This window comes from Rattus norvegicus, chromosome 19 (genome assembly GCF_021556685.1).
Source record: "Rattus norvegicus strain SHRSP/BbbUtx chromosome 19, alternate assembly SHRSP_T2T, whole genome shotgun sequence".
Classification (NCBI taxonomy): Eukaryota; Metazoa; Chordata; class Mammalia; order Rodentia; family Muridae; genus Rattus; species Rattus norvegicus.
The window spans coordinates 9421446-9442641 of record NC_141552.1 but is presented as its reverse complement, the minus strand read 5'-3'; the positions used below and the strand labels follow the sequence as shown (position 1 = coordinate 9442641).

General features: G+C 53.4%; 1 protein-coding gene and 1 long non-coding RNA gene across 9 annotated transcripts in view; one reads left to right on the top strand and one right to left on the bottom strand.

The window, feature by feature from the left end:
* The window catches only part of Ndrg4 (NDRG family member 4), a 35994-nt gene that overhangs the window by 6174 nt on the left and 8624 nt on the right, over positions 1-21196 (top strand). For 4 of the 8 annotated variants that reach the window (XM_087595104.1, XM_087595103.1, NM_001271092.1 and 1 more), the window contains 2 exon segments: positions 12669-12763; positions 15487-15531. In XM_087595104.1, coding sequence (XP_087451230.1) covers positions 12692-12763; positions 15487-15531 — 117 coding nt within the window. In that variant the 5' untranslated portion in view covers positions 12669-12691. 8 annotated transcript variants of the gene reach the window in all.
* LOC120098501 (uncharacterized) lies at positions 12523-19886 on the bottom strand. Its single transcript, XR_015643723.1, has 4 exons — positions 19146-19886; positions 16817-16893; positions 15234-15334; positions 12523-12801 (listed from the first exon to the last, which is right to left on the bottom strand). It is a non-coding gene; the product is annotated as an uncharacterized LOC120098501 (long non-coding RNA).

The window sequence follows — 21196 nt, the reverse complement described above, 5'->3', positions numbered from 1 at the left end:
CAGGGTTTCTCTCTGTAGCCCTGGCTGTCTGTCCTGGAACTTGGTCTATAAACCAGGCTGGCTTCGAACTCAGAGACCCTCCTGCCTCTGCCTCCCAAAAGCTGGGATTAAAGGCCTGAACCATCACTGCCCTGGCATCACGACAAACAAACAAAAGCAAAAAGACAAACAACCAGGCTCTTTTGCAGCTCAGGTTGGCCTTGAATTTTCTATAAACTGAGGACGACCTTGAAGTTCTGATCCTCCTGCCTCCGCTTCCCCAGTGCTGGGGTTACAAGAATGTGCCACCCTATCCAACTGATACAGTGCTGAGATTGAACCCAGGACTTCATTCCCTCTGGGCAAGCACTGTACCAACCAGCCGACAGCCATAACACTTAAGTTCTGCGACCTCAAATTGAAAAAACAGCTAGGCCTGCGGTCCTCCCACTTAGGAGGCCAAGGGAAGAAGGGTGTGGGTTTGGGCTAGCACGGGTTACAAGGGGAGACTGTCTCTGAAACCATTAAAGTATAAACAAATGGAACTGAAAGCCTGCAGGCGCCTAGCAGAAAAACACTGTAAGGACTGTGGTTCCAATGAAGCCAGCCCTGCGAGCTCAGAGAGCGCTAGATTTACCTTGCCGAGGGGGGAATTCAAGAGATGAACAGTTGTTCTTCCAAGGCCCCGAGGGAGGAGAAGATGGTGCAGCCTAGCGAACGGTGCCCCTGGCAGAGGAAGAACATGGGGGCACAGTATACGGGCTCCTACTTCCAGCCTCACTGCATAAGTACCTACCTCGGTTTCCCCTTTATGTGTTTAGAGTGCAATAGCAGAAGGGCAGCCCCAAGCAGGTGCCCTGACCTTAGTCCCTAGGACCTAGGAATATCAGCATCCATACCAAAGGGACTTTACAGATAAAAGATTTCATCTGGAGAAAATTCCTAGATCAGGAGGTGGGGACCTTTGCGTACCTCCTTTTCCCCACTGAGGGAGGCCGAAAGTATCCTGTTATAGAAACAGCAGCAGAGCAGCCTGCCCACGCTGTTCACTTGGCTGTACTTTTTCCCCTCAGGGTCTTGGAAGGCCGACTCCCACGAGCCTTCAGAACGGCTATGCGTCCCTAGATTTGCGCTCTGTAAGACAGATCTATAGAGGCCCAGAGCAAGCTGCTTTGCTGTTGACCATGTCGTGGGGAGGGCCACCTTGATAAGGATATGGGGAACACTGCCTGGTTAGGGAGCAAGTCTGTAGTGTCCCCCTGCCTCCAGACTCGACCTGCTGACTATGGGCTTCCGACCTTCAGAACTGTAAGGACATTATGTCCAGGTAATGTAGATTCGTTAGACGGCACCCGGGAAAGTGACCCGCAGAGAAGGTGGGCAGGCCCCTGAGGCTTGGGATCTGCGTGGACGCTTCCCGTCAGCCCTGGCTGTATGACCTGGAGCTGAGCTTGGCTGTGCCCCAGTGTAATCCTGGGCTCAGCTGAGAAAGCTTCACAGAAGCTAGAATTGGCCGTGTGCTTCGACCCTGCCTGCCACACCCTGATCCCCCTGGGTACAGAAGATTGTGTATCTATACACACACACACACACAGTCCAGTCTGTGGATGAAGTGTCTGCTCCAGAGTGACTGATAGAGCACATACCTTTGGAACATGCCAGCTTCTCCGCTCACTTCTGGCAGGTGGCAGAGTGAGTGAGTGACTGTGGGTGTGCCCTGTGCAGGGGCAGGGGCAGGGACAGGGATCTCAGTCACCTTGGAGGTCACAGGAAGTACTTGTGGGATGCCTTTCTCCAGAGTAGGGGGTGGTCCCATAGCTGAGTCCAGGGTTCGTAGCCCTTAGGCCATACCCCAAATCCAGAATTGTTCCCTGCCAGCTCCAGAGCCCAGACCTTGAGCAGCAGAAATGGCTTGCACCAGCGCAAGGTACCCAAGGGGCGGGTCTAGGATAGGAGTGGGAGCAGGCAGGGTGGACCCTTGCCATGGTGAGGGGGTCTTTGTAGATAGTGTCAAAGCTTGTTCCCCACCCCGTAGAGCAGTGTTGATGCCTAGGCCTTCCATGCTCCCTGACACATGGGGAGGGGTAATCTATCTTTGGTGGTTTCTACTAGAGTAGATGGTGGTGTGGCCATTCTAATGCAGGGAGAGGATAGCCTGTCTCTATGCCAGTGAAACGCGCTCCCTACGCCCACCCCACCCCCACTGCCCCAGGGCACAGCACAACATGACTGTGTCCATGATTTCCGTAAGGACAGATACTGGGGTTCACGTGGTCCTTTGAGCTCAGAACAGGGAGGACGTAGAAGTTAAAGATGGTAGATTTCTTGGTACGAGTGCAGGCTTAGACCCACACTAAGGGTGCAGTGTTGGACCCCATGGCAGCCACAGTGGGCGTGGGCTGCTATTTGGTCTCCTCCACTCTTTTATTTTCAAGACAGGGTTTCTCTGTGTAGCCCTGGCTGTCCTGAAACTCATTCTGTAGACCAGGCTGCCTCGAACTCACAGAAATCCCCCTACCACTGCCTCCTAAGTGCTGGGATTTAAGGTGTGAGCCGCCACTGTCTGGCTGCTCCACTCTTGTTAGTTTGGTTGTGTGGATCGGTAGATTTCTCTTGATGACGGGTCATCCTCCTGATACACCCAGCAAAGAGCTCTTCCCTAAGAATTCTAACAAAAGCTGGGTCTTCAAGGCTCTGCCTTACCCAGAGCCGTCTCTAACACTTAGCAGTGTGGCTTCTGTAAAGCCTCTGTCGCTATACTCACTGTGGCCCTCATGTAATCTCCATGTTGATGTTGGAAGTGTTAGGGTTCCCAGGACCCCAAATACACACTGGGTATTACTACTGTGTGTGCTTGGAGTACCAGGCCGGGGGGGCTCTTTAATCCCATTCTGGTCCCATACGTTCTATGGCGCTGGGGATGACCTTGAATTTCTAATTTTCCTGCCTCTACCTCAGGGCTCTGCCAGTTTCTCCATAGGCCTACAAGGACTGCCCCGCTCGGACTTTCCCACAGAGAAGGCAAGCGCTGGGGTTCTTCCGAGACTATCGAGCCTCTGTCCTGCCTTTCTCATGCCTCTGTTGGTATCTCTTCAGCGAGGTGACACCTCTAACCACCTGAATTAAATTGCTGCACCTGACCGGCTCTGTCCCTTTTGAGGCATCCATCCACAAAGGCACACAGACCTGTTGTTTGCTCTGCACCAGCCCCAAGCAGGAATCTGTTTTTGTCAATGGTTTCTCCCTAGTTCCTGAAACAGCCTGAAGCCTGAGGGTCTCTTACATGATTTGAAAAAAATGGTTCTGATTTCAGAATTTTTAGAATTGGGGATATTTGACTGTATTCATGGAGAAAGCTCAGGTCTAAAATGCTCATATTAAAACTTGGAGTGTCAAGCCGGGCGGTGGTGGCTCACCTTTTAACCCCAGCACGTGAGAGTCAGAGGCAGGTGGGTCTGTGATTTTGAGACCAGCCTGACCTACAGACTGAGTTCCAGGACAGAAGGGTTACACAGAGAAACCTCGTCTTAAGAAAACTTAAAAAAAAAAAAAAAAAAAAAAAAAAAAACAAGACCGTGAGCGTCATGTCGATGTTCAGAAAGCTTCAGCTCTCCAATGATGCCCAGCAAACAATGGAGCTGGATGGGGTGAGACACACCTGGGACCATGACTGTGGGCAGCTGAGGCGGGATGGAGAGGAGAAGGACAGAGCATTGCAGGCCTTCACATTTGTGATGTGCACCAGTGATGTGTGCCCAGATCGTATCTGACTGATGAAGGGCTTGGGTCCCTGGGTCACTTCTGGGGCACCATCATTCCTGCTTAAAGCACATAGATTAAGGATTGAGGACCCTCAGAGGCAGGCACGGGTGCCGTTGCATGAGGAGAGTACGGCAGGTGGCAGCCTCCTACAGACTGGTGGTCCCTTGGATGGAGAAGGCTGGCAGGTGGTTGGTGCTGTGAAGTCCTTTTCTGTGGCGACATTGATTTCTAAAGTGCTAATTAAACAGGTGGTTTGGAGAGAGGCTTTGGGGAGGAAAACAGCTTGGGGAATGTGTGTGCCAGCCCTCTGTCCTGAGACCGTGTTACAGAATCTGGGTGGGGGGAGGTATGCCCTCAGTTCGTTACCTTTTCGAATCTTACCCCGGGATCCGGGACAAGCGCTTCCTCGATTCTGGGAAACCCGCCAGGTTGGGCAGACACAGCTGAGCCGAGTGGGATGCCTGTGCTGGGTAACTGAGAATTTGTGACGAAAGTGGCAGAGGAAGCTTTTAACTCGTGTGGGTCACGGTTACACATGTAGCTGCCAGCCGGGGCAGCCCTGAGAACTGTGGTCAGAGGTGCTGCGTGAGACCCCAGAGAGGATGTTATCTGGGGCTGTGCCGCCCAGGGAGGGTCAGGGGTAGGACCACACAAGCTTTGACAGTCCTGCAGGGTCACGAGCATGCACACTGCTTGTTTGCCTGTGGAGAAAAACCTGCCCCTTCTCTCCCCTTTAACATATTTTTCGAGTATTAGGGCGGGTGGTAGGTCTCTGGTTTCCCAGGGGAAAATGTCTCAAACCTACATCCGTGCCAATCATATGTGACAGAAAGCTGACGGCAGCCACAGGCTAAGTCGGCTGTGGTCCCCTCTTCCACTCAGTGCCTGGATTCATAGTCATGGCTCAGGTGCTGCCTTTCAACACTGCTGGTCCTAGTCTCCGACCTCAGAATCCAAAGTAGCTGCTCAAGTTCCTGCCATCACACCTGTATTCTAGCCAAAAATCTAGCAGGGAAAGAGCCAAAGAACAGTATATCTTGGGCCAGTGAGGTGGTTCAGTGGATAAAGGCACTTGTAGCTGAGCTGGGCAACCTGAGTTCCATCCACAGACACCCGTGTGGTGGGAGAGGACCAGCCTCCCACACACTGTCCTCTGACCTTCACAAGCAGTCATATCGTGTGCGTGTGTGCATATGTGTGCATGTGTGTGTGCATGTGCATGCGTGTGTGTCTGTGTGCATGTGTGTGCATGTGCATGCGTGTGTGTCTGCGTGTGTGCGCACATGTGTGTGCATATGTGTGCGTGTGTGTGCACATGTGTGCGTGTGTGTGCACATGTGTGTGCATATGTGTTCTCTCAATTAGGAAGTGGAGGGAGCAGGCCCCATCTTTACCTCAGGCAGGAGCCTGCTCTAGCTCCACACAGTTGCCGCCTGGATGTGTGGTTAGAATTCTAGCTCCCTCTGCCCTCGCTCTGGGGATTAGAAGTTTTCCGCCTGGAGCTGGGTCGTGTGGAGGAACAGAGCTCACACACTGGTGCTGTGCCTGTCAACTTCCAGCTTCAGAGAGAGCCACTGGTCGTTGTACTTCTGCGTACAAGCCTTGAATCTCTGTTGGCCTCTAAAGCTGGGAGCCTCTGACAGCTCACGGCAGGTGGGCAGCTCAGCTTGGCCGACATGGTGGCATCTTGTGCTGTCATTGCTGTCCCAGCAGCCTTGAGACTGAAGAGCAGGTGTCACAGCACAGTGTGCCCTGGAGAAATGGTGCTGCAGAGACAGGGGTGGCACGAGGCCTGTGGGCACCAGCAGCAAGGAGAGGGCCAGAGGCAGAGTTGAAGTGCTGGGGAGTTGAAACCATTTATTTCCCATTTTCTTCGGAACCTGTGAGGGAGCTGGGGTTCTGTTTGTTTGTTTTGTGTGTAAGACCAGGTCTCCCTTATAGCTCCTGCTGTCTTGGAGCTCACTGTGTAGACCTGGTTGGCTTTAAACTTACAGAGATCCTCCCGCCTCTGCCCTTGCCTCTGAATGCTGGGATTAAATGCAGGCACCACCACGCCCAGCTGAGGGAGTTTTGTTCGTTTTAATGAGATCCAAACAGTCTTTTGTGATCTCAGAGACAAAGCCGTAAGTGGTAAGAAGTCACAATGGGCTGAGGGACAGACCCCAAGTGAGGGTCAGAGTTCAGCTCCCCAGAACCCATGGAAATGCCTCTATCCATAGTCCAAAAGATTAAAGACGAAGAGGTTCACAGAGTAAGCTACCTAACTGAAATGGAAGCTCCAGGTTTACGGGAGACCCTGCCTTGATGTATGAGGTGGTGACGTCAGGTGACATCAGGAAAACACCTGGTGTCAACCTTGGTCCTATATGCATGAATGCATGCACGTAACGCGCGCGCACGCACACACACACACACACACACACACACACACACACACACACACACACAGAAGTCCTTCATCTTGTGGGTGTCAATTCTAAATCCTCTTATACCTGCTCGAGGAATGATTAAAAATAAAACACTGCAGATCTTCTGGCCTTCACAAGTGCCAAGTTGGCTCGTCAGCATGGGAAAGGAAAAGGATCTCGTAAGCCAGATTTCTCACCACTCGATAAAGTCTGTGCTGTCCGAGTGCACTTAAAGGAGTTAAAGTCTAGTTCTGGGTTCCTGGTAAGCACACAGTAGGATAGATTTAGAACAAACCTGAGTGTTGGTACTTACATCCCCTGGCTCTGCCTACAGATAAGGACCTAGAGCAGTTACCCTGGAATTATTGAGCTCACCTGCTCCCACATCCTGCTTTGTGAACGGTGGCCAGGGACCCTGGAGAAGAGAACGCCACGGCACACGCAGAGAGCACGTGCAGTGCCAAATACGGCCAGCCAGTTAGTGGCTGCTCAAAAACTGATGGAGTCACATCAGAAGGATGAAGTGCCAACTGAAAGGGACGCAGGGTGCCCAAACATGGCCCACTCTGAAGAACGGGATAGCCACAACAGAATTTAGCCCATAGAATAAATCTCTACAAGACTGCTGTGGTATGAGAAAATGGTGGGCCAGATAGCTTCATGGGAGGTGAAAAAGGATAGCACTTTCTCTCAGACTCCCAACTAGTGACCGACCGGACAGGATGACAGAAATAGAGCACTATCGTTGGACAAACACCACAGTAAGAACAGTGGACATGAGTCGTCAAGGGCTGCTAAAATTAGCCTGGGGAAGTATGAGAAAAAACAGGGCATCGTCAAGAGTACCTTCCCGTGTGATAACCAGCTTACGAAGAAAGGCAGTTCTCCCTGCAGAGAAGCCTGGCAGGTAACCCCAGCAGCAGCATGGCGGGACACAGCAGCAGCACCAACCCACTGTGCTAGGCAGCTCTGAGGAGAGCACATGGTCGTCGTGGTGCCCCATCCGCCTCCCCCCCCCACCCCCACCCCAGTCCAGGCTCCAAATGCCTAACGCTGAGCAAGCACAGACTCACTGCCCAGGTGTGCTTCACGGTGTCATGGCTATGAAAAGCCAAGGACTGAGGTCCTGTGCCAGCAGGAGAGAGAAGAGCTCAATGCTGATGCCATTTGGGGCCCTCCTGAAGCCCCAGCCGCCCAGCGTCCGGCCCGCTTGCTAACAGTGTTGCTCCTGTGTATTCCTTCCTCTCCCACTGTGTCTGTGCCTCCTTCACTCGGGGAAGTTTGTCGTTTGTGTCTGTGATGATATATCTGTAAGACAGAACGGGGGCTATGATTTATTATTGCAAGTGGCTCCTGCCCTCGTCGACGTGTAAAGTGTGCGTGGTGTCTTTCTGTCTGAGAGGAGAGGAAATTCGGTACGGAATAGAAATCTGCCCACTTGCAGACCAGCACGCTTCCTGCCAGGTGACCTGATATTTTACCCAGAGTCACAGGAGGGCTTTGTTTTGAATTTGCTGACACAGGCACTCGTTTGGTGGAAATTTCTTACATAAATAGGATTTTTTTTTCCCTACTTCGGTGTGGTGGTCCTTGTCCCTAGCTCTGTGTTTCCGAATGGTGCTGTCTTTTTCGTGATTGCATGATACTCCTATTTACATGCCTTCTATTCATTGCTTGAGGGAGCATTTTTACTCCTCCTGGAAGAGCTTTGGGGGCCTCAGATGCTTCTCTTGCTATACCTGTGGCGTCTCCTCCCCCATCCCCAGGCCTCACTGACAGGATCTTAGTATCGAAGAGATGACGGTTATGGGAGGGGAGTAGACATTCACAGGAATTGGGTGAGAAAGCAGGAAAGTGGGTCTCTCTTAGGTCTAGAGCAAAGCAGGGGCCGGCAGCTGGAGCAGAAAATGGAGAGCAGGCCAGAGAAGAAACATCCTGTGTCCTCCTCTTCCCACTCCTGAGGTGAAGACAGTGAAGAAGACTGCACCCTTGTGGTCAGGAGAGGGAAAGGGGTGGCATCCACAGAGAATGACTCCAGAGGGTCTTGGAGTTCAGGGTCAGGTGTGAGGGAGCAGTGAGAGGCACTTCCCAGCCGCATCTGGAAGGGTGTTGGGGTGTGCTGACTTGTGACTGTCCTTATGATGTCCTCCTCTTTAGTGGAACCCCAGGGTGGTTGGTTTTCAAATGTCTGGCTATTTTGTGATGATGGGTCTTGTAGCCTCAGGGATACAACACAGCTGAGTGGTAGGGGCTGGCCAGGGGCCTTCACTGGTGGGAAACAGAAGCCATTCTTCAGTCCTCTCTTCTCCTTGGCCTCCCCTCACCCATACCTGGTTCACCTGGAGCTCCTGAGTCTGTGGCCCTGACACTGCTAGTGTTTCTGGGTGGGGTATCTTGGACACTAAATGTTGTAGGAGTTCCACGGTGGAAACACTCCATATGTATCGCAAACACCCACGACCTGTCCTACCAACAGCTGACTGGGTCCTCTCATTTGACAGTTGCTTACCCAGTTTAAAAAAAAAAACAAAAAAACAAAAAAACAGACTGGCAAAGGACCTTAACATCACCGTCACCTTGCATAGAGGCTCAGTGGGGAAAAGACACAGGCAGAAAATCTGGCATGAGGTGGATTGGCTCCCTGAGGGAGAAGCCTCGGTGTGCTTGCTATATGCAGTTGAAGCCGGAGGCAGAGTTATTGCATAGAGCTGGACAGGAAGGTAAATGGGGTACAGCTGGGTACACAGACAGGCTGGCTGATCTGTGAAGGAATCTATGGGGCAGCAATCATCAGGCCCTAAACATCCTGGGGAAGGGAGGAGAGAGGAAGCCGTGGCGGACATCTTCTACACACACTATCAACATTCACACAGGACCAGGGCTGGCTTTGCCATCTTCCCTGTGAGCCTCACCACCGCAGGTGGCCTCTGCCACTTCCCCATGGGTTAGAGGCAATGCATATATTTTTTAATATATGCATTGTTACATTTTTATGTGTGCATGCACACATACATATACTGTCCTGGTGTGTGTGTGTGTGTGTGTGTGTGTGTGTAGATCAGAGGACAACTTGTAGTAATCTGTTCACTCCTACCACATGGGGTCCAGGGTTTGATCTCAGGTCATCAGGCTTGGCGGCAGATGCCTTTGTGTGCTGAGTCATCTTGCTGGCCCTAATTGCTGTATTTTTAACCCTCGACGTTCTGAGGGTTCTATTGGCTCAGTCCCATCATAGAGCCACATTTAACGACGCTCGAGCCGGCTCAGCCTTTCACCCTGCGATGGGTTTGACTTTTCCCTGAGACAGAATCAGGAAGGAAGCAAGCATCTGATTGGACAGAGGGTGAGGAGGGCTCCGCTTAGCTAGTTAAAAAAGTATTCTTGCCTCATTTTGGGGTATAGAACTTTAACACATCTAGTCTGATTAAATTTCTGAAGCTAAGCAGGGTCCAGCCTGGTTAGTACTTGGGCAGGAAAGAAAAGCCATCCATGACAGAGTTTTCCTTTCTCCTTTGTGACGCTTGAGAGACTCGGAAGTAAAGATTACCCCGGGTTAGGCACTGCACCAGAGGGCTGCGGCCCAGCCTAGTGTGGCCTTTATATATTGCTGTTGTCTCTGCCATCCCCCCGGGGTTTTCCAGGGAGAGCACAGGGGCCACAGTCCCCCTGCATGGCAGCCAGTGTCCTTGTGATTTGCCCCCACGGAGCTGGGCAGTGATGCTAAATATAGCCCAGTACTGTGGGGACCAGGACTGTGGCCTAGGCACAGTAAGTATGAAGATCAAGGATTGCCCAGGCCTGTTTGGACTTAAGGCTCTAGGAGCGCTCTAAGGAATAGCGAGCAGAGCGGTCTGGAGGAAAGCATGGCGGCATTTCAGGCTCCAGCTGCCTGTCATCCACCTGCAGCCACTGGGAAGAAAAGCAGCCATCTCCTCCACTCCACCCCAGCCCCCAGTCCCCCACCCCCAACCCTGGCTGCTGCCTGAGGAGAAATGTAACTGGCTGAAGGAAGAATGTCCTTTGCTGCCCTGAGGGGAATGTCGCTCTAGCCTCTGCCCAGAAGCCCCTGAACAGGCTGCACTGCCCATTTCCCAGTCATGGAAGCTCACTGGGCTCTCTCAGTCTCTCCCTACCCCTTCCCCTCTATTCCCCGGTAGAGACCATCTGTCCTCACACTGCCCACCCTCAGCCCTTTTAATAGATTGTCCCTAGAGAGACCGTCTCCAGGTGGTTTCACAGCAGGTGGGGGAGGACAGGACACCCCGGTGCCTTGAATTGAGGTGGGCGTTGGGGAGGCAGGTGGCCAGGAGAGCCCTAATGAAGGAGGTTTCTGAGATGGCTAAGCTCCTGCTGGGGTGGATGGATGAGTGTGCACACAGCAGAAAGGAAGGGAAGAAAAGGCAGAGGGAGGAGAGAGGACACCGTTCTAAAAATACAGCCATCTGCATCTATTAGCTAGTTTCCTGGGAAACCTCTGGAAACAAAGCCCAGCAGGGCTTAGGGTGTGATCATGTGGGGACCTGGGGCTTAGGGTGGCAGATCCTCCTCCTGCACTGAGGGTGCCATCCAGGCCTGGGCCGTTTGACTTCAGTCACTGGCCTTCCATAGGAGAGGAAATCAGGACAGAGTTAGGGAAGGGCACCTTTAAGCAGCCAGCTGCTGGAGACCCATTGCAGGAGGGTGAGTCTGGCCTTCATGGCTAAGAACAGCAGGAGACAGAGCTAAAAAGGGAGGGAGAAAGGAAGCCAGGTCTCCAGGAATGGCTCCCTGCGTTCTCTGGTGTGGCATCCTAGCACTGAGCGGTAGGCCTCCAGTCAGGTGGTCTAGCCTCACCTCCCTTCCCATCACTGTCAAATGAGATAGCAGAGTAAGCACTTATAGGCTGTGAGATGCCTTTTAGGATGGATACAGCTGCGGTGGCGCTCGCCTTTGATCCCAGCACACTTCAGACTGGGCACCCTATTCTCAGGTCTCATCCTCTGTTACAGGAGCAACGCCTGAAACTAGTTATGGACATTGTGTAAGGGTTACACAGTGAGTCTCAGGGTGGCCTTGAACTTACTACCCCTTACTCTGACCTTCCCTCCGCTACTCTCCCTCCTGGGATTGCAAAATACAGCCTTCCAGGCTCTTTTTGTATCTCTTATACTGGATGCTTTGTAGCTGCTTTGGAAACAATTTATCACCTGTGTTGTACATGAGTGGTGCACACCTTGCCTCCTGGGATTCAGACAGTCCTTTGCCTCTTGGTTCTGGGAACTGAACTCCAGTTGTCATACTTGGCAGCAAGTGACTCTTCCTACTGCACCAGCCCTGTTTACCATGTTTAATTAATTGCTATATACAGCTTTTCCCCAGGATTTAAAATAATCTTCGTCAAATTAGTGAAGTAATGTGTGGATTGGTTGATGGCAGCACTGTTGAGCATTCCTAAAGCTAAGGGACCCGTTGGTCACCCCCTGGGTTCCTTACAAAGTCTCCCCCAGTGACAGGATGTGCTGAACCTGGAGATGTGAACCTTTAGGACACCCTTTTTTTTTTCTTTTTGGTAATTCATATTGGCTATAGCCCAGCTGTATCCCCAGTCCACAGTTTTTATCCATTCATTTTTGCAAATCTGACCTCCAAGGGAACAAAGGTGTCAAAGATGACATAAGTATTTTAATTAATTTTTTATTTTATGTGCATTGGTGTTTTGCCTGCACATGGGTCTGTGAGGATGTCAGTCCCCTGGAACTGGAGTTACAGGCAGTTGTGAGCAGCCATGTGGGTGCTGGGAATTGAACCCAGGTCCTCAGGAAGAGCAGATGGTGTTCCTAACCTCTAAGCCATCTCTCCAACCCTGAATATCTTATTCTAATCTGAATTTCTTTGACTGTATCTCTGTGTCTTAAATGAATGTTTAACGGAATTCCTTGACTCATTTCCCTCCTGGGTATCTATCTTCTGGCCTCTGCCGTTATGCCCAAGTGAAAGACAGTACTGCCTCTCCGGCACGCACCTCCTCCTGGATTGTCCCTGTCTGATATTGTCTCAACCCCCCCCACACACACACACACACACACAGAGAGAGAGAGCGCACTCTCAAATGTGTATACACTGTGTAAGTGTGGCCCTTTCTTCATAAAAGGTCAGAAGTTTCTGCATCTGCCAGAATCAGGGTCTGGGACCCTCTGGTAGCTGCTGGCTGAGGTCATGTGTGTTTTCTGTCCTAAGCCAAGCCCTGTTCAGATCCCAGAAAAGAAAGCTTTTACCTCCCGCCATCTTCTTCAGCTTCAGTCTGAGCCCACCTCTTTCTGGCCCCTCCACAGATCCCTTTTGCCTCAGTGAAAGTGGGACTTTGTTTGGAAACTTAAGGGATCGTCTTGTGTTGTTTAGTTTTGCAAAACATGATTTTATTTTGAAAAGAACAAATACTCCTTGGTTTAAGTGGTCCCTTGAGGGCAGGAGCCCTACCATGTGATGTTCTCACCGGGCAGCTTCAGAACAAGACCCAACCTCGTATTCCCTTCTTCCTAGGGCTTCTGCTCCACGACGTGACCATGGCGGGGCTGCAGGAGCTGCGATTTCCTGAGGAGAAGCCCCTTCTCCGGGGCCAGGATGCCACCGAGCTGGTGAGTTGCCCCTTCCAGGTCCTGGTGTTGAGCGCCACCTGGTGGTGAAAATGGAAATCGTGTTTTCCAGTAGTCTCTGCTGTTGTGGGGAGAACCTCCCTGTGAGCTCAGAACCACTCAGAACTGAGGTTCATTCCTTGAGAATTGTGGCAGGACCAGCCTTGAAAAACTGTGGGGTGCCCAGTCTCTGGGTATGCACCCTGCTCACCTTGCTTTGCAGCTCGGAAAGGTAGGAACCCAGTGCCTTCCACCTTTCACTCTGTGTTTCTTTTCCACCTACCTTCTAGTTTCCTTCCCAAAGAAGCAGCAAGGATTGAGATCAGGAGGCTTAGCCAGGAATCCAACCACATGAGGCCATAGCCCTGCCCCTGAACAGAGCAGGGTTGGTCCTTCCTTTAACATATAACTCCCAGCTTATTTGAGGGTAGCCTGTGGGGCCAGAAGCGAACTACGTATTTGGCAAGCTCTTCAACCCAGGTTCCATTACTCCTGGTCCAGAGCCGATCCCCCTGCTAGGTTACCTGCAGCAGCCGCCTCCCTGTGTCCCCACTTCTCCTTGTGCAGTACAACCCTTTAAAACAAACAAAATAGCCCTATGCAGTCTTGCCTGTTGTAACGGGGAGAGCCTCCCTGCGAGCTCAGAACCACCCTGATCTGATACTCCAGGGGCTACTATCTTGCCCTGAGACTGCAGTGTTCATTCCTGGGGCTGGGGTATTGTCTTCTCTTTCCCCTGCCTCCCTCCTCCCTGCCTCCTTGAACCTTGAGTGTCTCTGCCGTGTTCCCAGCTGCTTACTCTGCTGAAAGACATGCATAGAACAGGCTATCAGGCCTAATCCTGAAGCCCAGGTTGGCCTGGCCTGTGCCCAGGTCTCTCCAGCCTCCCGCAGCACATTGCTGTCCCTTTGTCCCGACTCACGGTCCTTTCCTTCCCCTTCGTGGGAGCCCACCTCTTCCTTCTGCTCTACCCAGCCTCTCACTTCTATGCCACCAGGGCCATAGTTTACCTCTCCGGAGCCTGATCTGTGTTTGAGTCTCCTGCCAAGGCCTCAGTCCTTGAGTCAGCACAAGGCTCTTGCTGGGTACCCAGTGGCCTCTGGTTTTTTCCAAAGGGGCGACACATCCAGTGCAGCCTCCTCGTGACTCCCAGCAAAGTCCTTGAGGTGTCGGCTGGCTGCCCCGTTCGCTGTTTTTGGGAGCTGCTGTGTCTCGTCCTGAGATGCCGGCAGTCTCTTAGCACCCTGAGCGCGGTGCCTGTCTGACCCCTTTATGTTCTGAATGGCTGTAGTTTCCCGGGTACACAGAGATACACACCCCTCCCTGATATCCACGGTGTCCAAAGCCCGGGCTTCAGTGAGAGAGACAGAAGAAGCCAGGGGAATCATACAGATGATTCTTTTCTTGTCCTTGTTCCCTTCACGGCAGAGCCTAGTGACTATTTCTGTGACACACGTCTTCCAGAAGGTGTGTTACGGCCAATCCAGAGATGACTGAAACCGTGTGAGAGGAGAATCGTGGGTTCTTAGACAAGTGGGCCCTTGTACCTACAAGAGGCTCTGTAACCAGTGCAGAGGTGGGAGGGTGACTATATTCTCCATACCTCCTGACCTCCGTGAGCCACTTTAGACTAGCTTTTCCTACAGAGTCCTGGGTTCTGTGAGATGCTGGTGGCTCCCCCTCTGTACCTCGCTGGTCTCCTCACCCTCCTGGGCTTTCCTACCCTCCCGACCCTCTCCTGCCCTTTGCTCTGATCTCACGTACCTCCTGGGTGCTCAGAGATTCATGTCGGCTCTTGTTTCTGCTGTCTCTAGGGCCCCATCCTTCCCACACTTTTATCTCCTGAGCCCCCAACATCCCGAGAGCACACAGCACACCCTACCATTATCTGCCCCATCCTTCCCGTCAAATTTTGTTTTTAACAGAACCGCCTCCCTCCTTCCCTAATGTAATTACCTTCCCACTTGGTTTCCAGCCCTCTCCCTGAAGGAGCCTGGTGAAGGGGTCCCTCTTCAGTGAACAGCCCACCCCCTTCTGTCAGTAGCCCCTTCCTACGGGATTCCCCAGGTGGCTGCCCTCCCTCCCTTGGCCCCTGTTGTCCCCCCACAGGCCTTGGAAGAATCAGTGGATCTGACCACAGAGCTGAGGTTGGCCTAGGACTTGAGATCTTCCTGTCCCACCCTCCCGAATGCTACTGTGGGTGTGTTCTGAGCTGTATGCCTCTCATTTATGATCAGACTGTTTATCCGATCGGCCCGTGCTTGGGAGCCCACTCTAGTCCAGCCTTTACACACCAGATATGGTCCCCCCCCCATCATGGTTCCTAGAGTCAGTCCAGAGGCAGGACAGGCATAATCAAAGATGCCACTGACATTCACATTGACCAGAGGTTTGAGAAAGGAAAGTGGGCAGTGGCCTTGACAACACCTACTATGCGTAGGCCAGGACACTGAACAGGCCTCAGCTTACCCACCCTTTCCTGGGCTTGACAGTCGTGGTGCTTCTTGGCTCCTACATCATCCTCTTTCCTTGTATGGAATGATCCAGATGCCTGTGGTGCAGCCCTGAGTCTCCCTGTGAACCCAGAAGATAGAAATCCTTGCACTGGGTAATCTGCGAGTAGCTTCTGTTAGCATGAACGTAGATTGGGGATCCGAAGACCCATCTGTTCCATGCAGAGCCCTGGGAGCTGGGCTAACTTGTCCCCCTTTGTTTGCTTTCCTTAGGATAACCCCGATGCCTTCCTCTCAGTTGTGGACACGGACTGGAAGGTAGGTTTTTGGGGTTCTGCCTCTTTTTTTTTTTTTTTTTCGGAGCTGGGGACTGAACCCAGGGCCTTGCGCTTGCTAGGCAAGCACTCTACCACTGAGCTAAATCCCCAACCCCGGGATTCTGCCTCTTAAATAGGGGACCCATAACTGTCTGGACCTCTCTCCCACTGTCCTAGAGGAGAATAATAGCCAGTCTGTGTGTCCCAGTCTCTGGTGACGAGGGCAGGCTACCTCATGGCTTAATGACCACCCCCCATGGCTCACAGAAGCTGCCCCCTGCACAGTGAAGGGGTTGAACCCTCTGTGAACAAGACAGTTGGGAAGGAAGCAAAGGCCTCCAGCAATGAGTGTGCAGAAGGGCATGAGGGATGCTGTCATCTGAGTCAGCATTTTCCTCCAGCGAAAGCAAGGTTGACTGTGAAATAACTCTTGTTTCCATAGCAACTGTTGCCTGGACAACCATGCCCCGATTAGTTTGATGCCAAAGGTACCATGAAAATGGAACTCGCTTTTTGTTTTTATTCCTTCACATGATGATTTTGCTCGCTTGGTGGCCAGCTATTTCTCCCTCCGAGTCCCCTAGGAACAGTTTATTTCCTGGTACCAGAATATGGCTAACAGCAAGCATAGGAGGGAGAAGGAAAACAGGGTTATTGGGTTCCCCGATTCCACTGGCCATCCAGATATGACAAATCCCCCCTGTTGGATTGAGGTCACCCCTCAGGCCACATCCTTTTCTCCACTTGACCTCTATTTGGATCAGTCTCCACGGAACAGTCTTGTGGTCTGGATGCAGGAGGTGATGGCTCCTCCCCGCAAAGCCGTTAGACAGCAAGAATGAGGATCTGGGCCTCTGTGTTGCTGTCTTGGTCATGTGACTCTTCAAGGACAAGGAGGCTATAGGCAGACCATATGCCCACGCCCACATCCCCTGGGATCACAGGCTGCAGCCAAAAGGAAAGGGTAGGATTCAGCAGTAGGGGGGTTAATCGGAGGCCCTGAGAAGGATTGGAGGTCTGTGGCTGGGAGGCAGAGCACCCTATTCAGAAGGCACAGCTAGGAATCCTGGGAGTCTGTGCTCTGTGTTCCAAGTGAGATTGGGGTTGGGAGTAAGGTGGGGTAAGTCTAGGGCAACTGGAGCAGCCGTGGATGGTGGGACCCTGGTTCCCAAGACCTCTTGCTTGTTCTCAAGGAATCGTCCTGTCACCCTGGGACCACTACGTAGAAGCTGGGTTTGTTCAGTTTTCCTCTTTACAGAAAAGCAGCCACAAAAGATAGTCGTTACCTGGGCCACAGTTGGGAAGCTACCGCCATCCCTGGCTTCACAGCGGCAGGCAGCGTCACTGTCCCTTACGGGGTCAACTGCAGGAGAAGGAAGCAAGACAGAGGAACTAGACAATACAAGAGACCACAGTCTAGGTCCGTCGGTGTCCACCCCACCCCCGTCACGCTGCTCCCTTCCTGCTCATCTTGTACAGTGAAGCAAGTGTCTCAGAGTGTTAGTGAGGGGACAGCGTCCAGGGGTCCAGTGCTCAGACACCCCCCGGTGACCGTGACAAGACACAGCCAGACGTAGTAGACTGTCTGGTGTGGATCCTGGTACTGTGGCTTCTAGCTGTGAGGCAGGGCAGCCTACTGCGTGACTGAAAGGTCGGGGAGCCCAGTGAGATGATACAGTCAGGTAGGGCCTAGCATGCAGGCATCCTGACACACGTGTCTGCTGCCTTCGTGGTCATGCCGTGTGTCTGGAACACCGGGTTGGGTGTAAGCCTCACTGCTCCCACCTGAGTGAGAAAACACTCTCACTTCTGGGGCTCTCACAGGCTTCTGGGTCTCAGACGTAGAGATTAAAAACCTTACACCAGGACTCTGCAGACAGAGGCCTGGGCTCGGGTCTGAGGGTTTGTAGCCAGTGAGCTGAGCAGGAACAGGTAGTGTGGAGGAGGCCAGTGTTGGGTCACAGTCTTCCTTTGGAGCCAGGGAGGGGGAAACCCCTCAGATAGTCAGGGAGTGGGCGTGGATTGGTCAGACAGGGACTAGGTGTCAGTAGCAGGACCTTTCTGTTCCCTTGAGAGACTCATGGGAAGTCTTTGGGGACAGCGCAGGATGGGAGGGGCAGGGACACACTGTTCAATGACTCTGTTTGGAAGTAGTCTGGTCAGGCATGGCATTGAAGAGCTGTGGGTACCCGAGACAGGCTGCTACTAGGACTAGTGCACATGAGTACTGCAGATCAGGTCACGGGACTGTTGCAAAGCAGGTCAGGGTGGGGAGCCGGCCACCTTCCCATGGGACCCAGCAGGGTGCAGGGTGGTAAGGACCAGCAGTACAGTCCTCCTCCAAGAAGACAATGGGGACACAGACACCCAGCTCCCACCGTGATCCCTGCCACTCTCAGCCCTGGGGCCACCTCCTCTGTCACCTCCCTGGCCTACTTCCTTTCCTCCGCTCCCTTTGGCTTCTGCTCCTCCTCCGTGTGCCTCAGACCAGCTGATCACCCTGAGCCTCACTGCCCAGGCGTCATCATGCAGTCTTGGGGATCTTCTCCAGAGTCTTTGGAGACTCCATACTGCCTGGCTTCAGGACACGGGGCTGGTTGGAGTGCGTGTGGGGGATGCAAGCATGTGAGCCTCCCTCATTCCGTCGCACAGGAGTGTGAGGTCAGAAAGGGTCCTGCCCTCCTGTTGTTCTGCTCCTGTGCTCCTGCCCTCCAGACCCATAAACTCCACATTCAGGGCTGTGTGTCAACCTTGGGCATCCATATAAGCAGGGTGGGTGATACCCAAGAGGAGAGACAGTTAAGTGACTTAGGCTGTCATCTTGCTGGGATGCTGGGTAGGCTCGGGAGTCCGGTCCTCCAGACACTGGGGCTAGGGCCCTCCCGAGACCTGGGTGCTTCCAGGGGATGGAGGCAGGTGCTGGTGCAGGTCTGCATGTCCAGCTTCTCAGGTCCAGCCCTGCATTGGTATATGTACCGGTGAGAGTGAGAGAGGAGCCTCTGTGTGCTTGATGCAAGGGTACCCTTAGGGCTGTACCTGCCAGGGTGCTAAGTACCCTTGAGCTGCAGGGGAAGGGAGCCATCAGGATGCTGTGCGGCTAGGATGGGAGGGGCTGAAGTGAGGCGGGGTGAAGGACCGCAGAAGCCAATTGGAAGCCAGGTTCATCTCCTACTAGCCAATGTGGGAACGAGGGCGCAGAGTGACCAAATAGCGGCTCAGAAACCTTCCAGGGAGGAGGGACCAGCCTGGGCAGGGCCAGGATCCGTGTATAAAATCACCCGAGCTCTGCCCCACCACAGAGCTGAAGTCTCCCACCCAAGCTGCCCCCTCCCTCCAGACCGAGTGACTCAGGCTTTTGTTTGCCCCTTCTGGTTCAGCAAATTCCCTTCTCGGCAAGATGCCGGAGTGCTGGGATGGGGTGAGTTTGGGTCTGGGGGACGCCGCGGGATGGGCGGGGAGTTCGAGGCATCCTTGTGACCTACAGAGGACAGGGTGTCCTGCTCTGTGTGGTGACAGGTCTGCCGGGATGCTGCCTTTCTGGTCTATTCAGGCCCTGGGTGGAGGGCAGGATAAGATGGTTGGTGTCTGGGAAAAGCAGTGAGTGAGCGTTCTGACCTCTTTGCCGGGTTGCGTTCTCGGCCTCGCAAGGGAACGCTGGTGTCTGCCTGCCTGCTTGGGGTCACTTCAGCTTGGTGTGTCCTCTGTGAGCCCCTGGCGTGTCCTTAGCATCTGTCAGGGTTGCGCCCGCGGGGTCTGGCCGTGGGAGATTGTCTCGATGCTGGATAACTGCAGCGGGGTGTCATGTCATCGTAAGGAGCTGCTTGTGTGTCCCCAGTGCGCTACAGTGCCGGGCTGACGGGTGGGAGTCTCTGTCTTCAGGTAGGAGTCAAGGAGTCTTGCAGAAGAGTCAAGGAAAGGCCGTGCTGGCGCCTTTTACAGGGCGGGGAAGACGAGGCTGGAGCACTAAGCTGGCAGGGCGTGGGGCCCTGGGATAACTCCTCTCGCCGTGGGGGAGGAGCAGCCGCTACCCAAGCCCTGTGCTCTTCTTGGAGGAGGGAGATAGATGCGAGGGCAGATCTACCCTGCCTGCATCCCAGGCCCACATCACTCATCCCTCCTTTTCTTACCTGGTCCTAGTCTGCCCCTTCCCCTCCCATGCAGACCTTGTCTCCTGGATGACCCAGGAAGCTGCTCAGTACAAATCATACCACAGCCATCACCCTGATGTGTCAGAGCCTCATCCTGACCCTCTTCCACCCAGCCCTCAAGGTCACTGGTGAGGAGAGAGACGGAAAGGGGATGTCAAAGCCCCCCTCCCTTGCTGCCTGCCGCAATGCATCCCTCCAGCGCCCACCTGGGGGCGGGGCTCTGACGTCACCAGGAGCCAATGGGAGCACTTTACCCTGGCAGTTGAGGGGCCGATGGTCTGCTGGGCTGTGGCCCTTGAAGCTGTTCCCTCTCTGTAGTCAGCACCCTCAGGGGTAGGGATGCTCAGCTTCTGTCAGGCAAGCTTAGGTCAGCGATCTCGGGCCACAGTTGGGGAGGATGAGGTGTTAGAGAAGATCCTGGGAACATTCAGTCAAGGTCACTAGGCCTCAGGACAAGAAATTTGGTTGTCATCCCTCCCTTGGCTTCTCCATCGCTTACCAAAGCCAGGGCTTCTCTACCGGGGAAGTGAACCATACTTGGCCAGTGCTGTGACTTAGGGATAAGGACTTGGGCGTCCGTGTCAGGGTTGGGAAGGGACAGCAGAGAGCAGACACTCCTCACACACCCAGAGGTACAGACCTGATTTTGGAGAGTCCCTAGGTCCCCGTGTCCTTGTAGAACAAGAGCAAGAGCGAACGCTCTGAATGCCTCTTTGCTGGCAATGTGGTGCTTTTATACTGTGCACCTCACGCGCCATCCTTTTCTCTGAGCTAAGAGGACAGGAAAGAGACCATAGCAGGGACCCCAGAGGAGAAAGCAGCTGGCTGGGGTAGGGGCAGCCTGCTTAGGAGGTAGGTCCTTTGGTTGGACCTGAGGCTCCCCCTCAGAAAATGCTTACATCTGTGCAGAGCCGAGGCCTGGAGCGGGCACCTCATCAACCTGGGCTTGACCTTGGGCGAGCCTCTTAGCCTCTTTGTGGGCCTGAGTCTTCCTGTGGAGCCAGCTGTAGAAGACTGGGTCCTTTTAGGAGTAAATGAGGTGGTGTGTGTCAGACGCCAGTGAAGAGGAAGATTTTCTTGGTCGGATGGATCCTGAGAGAGGACAGGCCTGGGAGGAAGCATTGGGCCCGGACCTAACTGAAGGCTGTAGAAAGATCTCAGGCCTCCCAGCAGAACGTGAACCCCAGAGTGTGGCCCCACCATCATGGGATCATTGCCACTTTATCATTTCCTTCTGAAAGCACAGTGTGAACGCTGGACCTGTCGCACCGCACCCAGAAAGCCAGTTTGTGGGAAGCTGGCTTTTCTGAAGCTATTGCCCCTGTCTGCAAAATGGAGTCTGGGTTCCCTCTGTCTTGAATGGCAGATAGGAAGCTTGGTGCACAGTCAATACTCAATCACTTCCCGTTTCTCGATCCTGTTGGCAATTGCGACCCCAGCTCTGGGCCGCCGGCAATGACACCAGGACCCCTGTGGTAGAGGGAGGGGTACGTTCAACTCTGACCAAGCTGTTGGAGT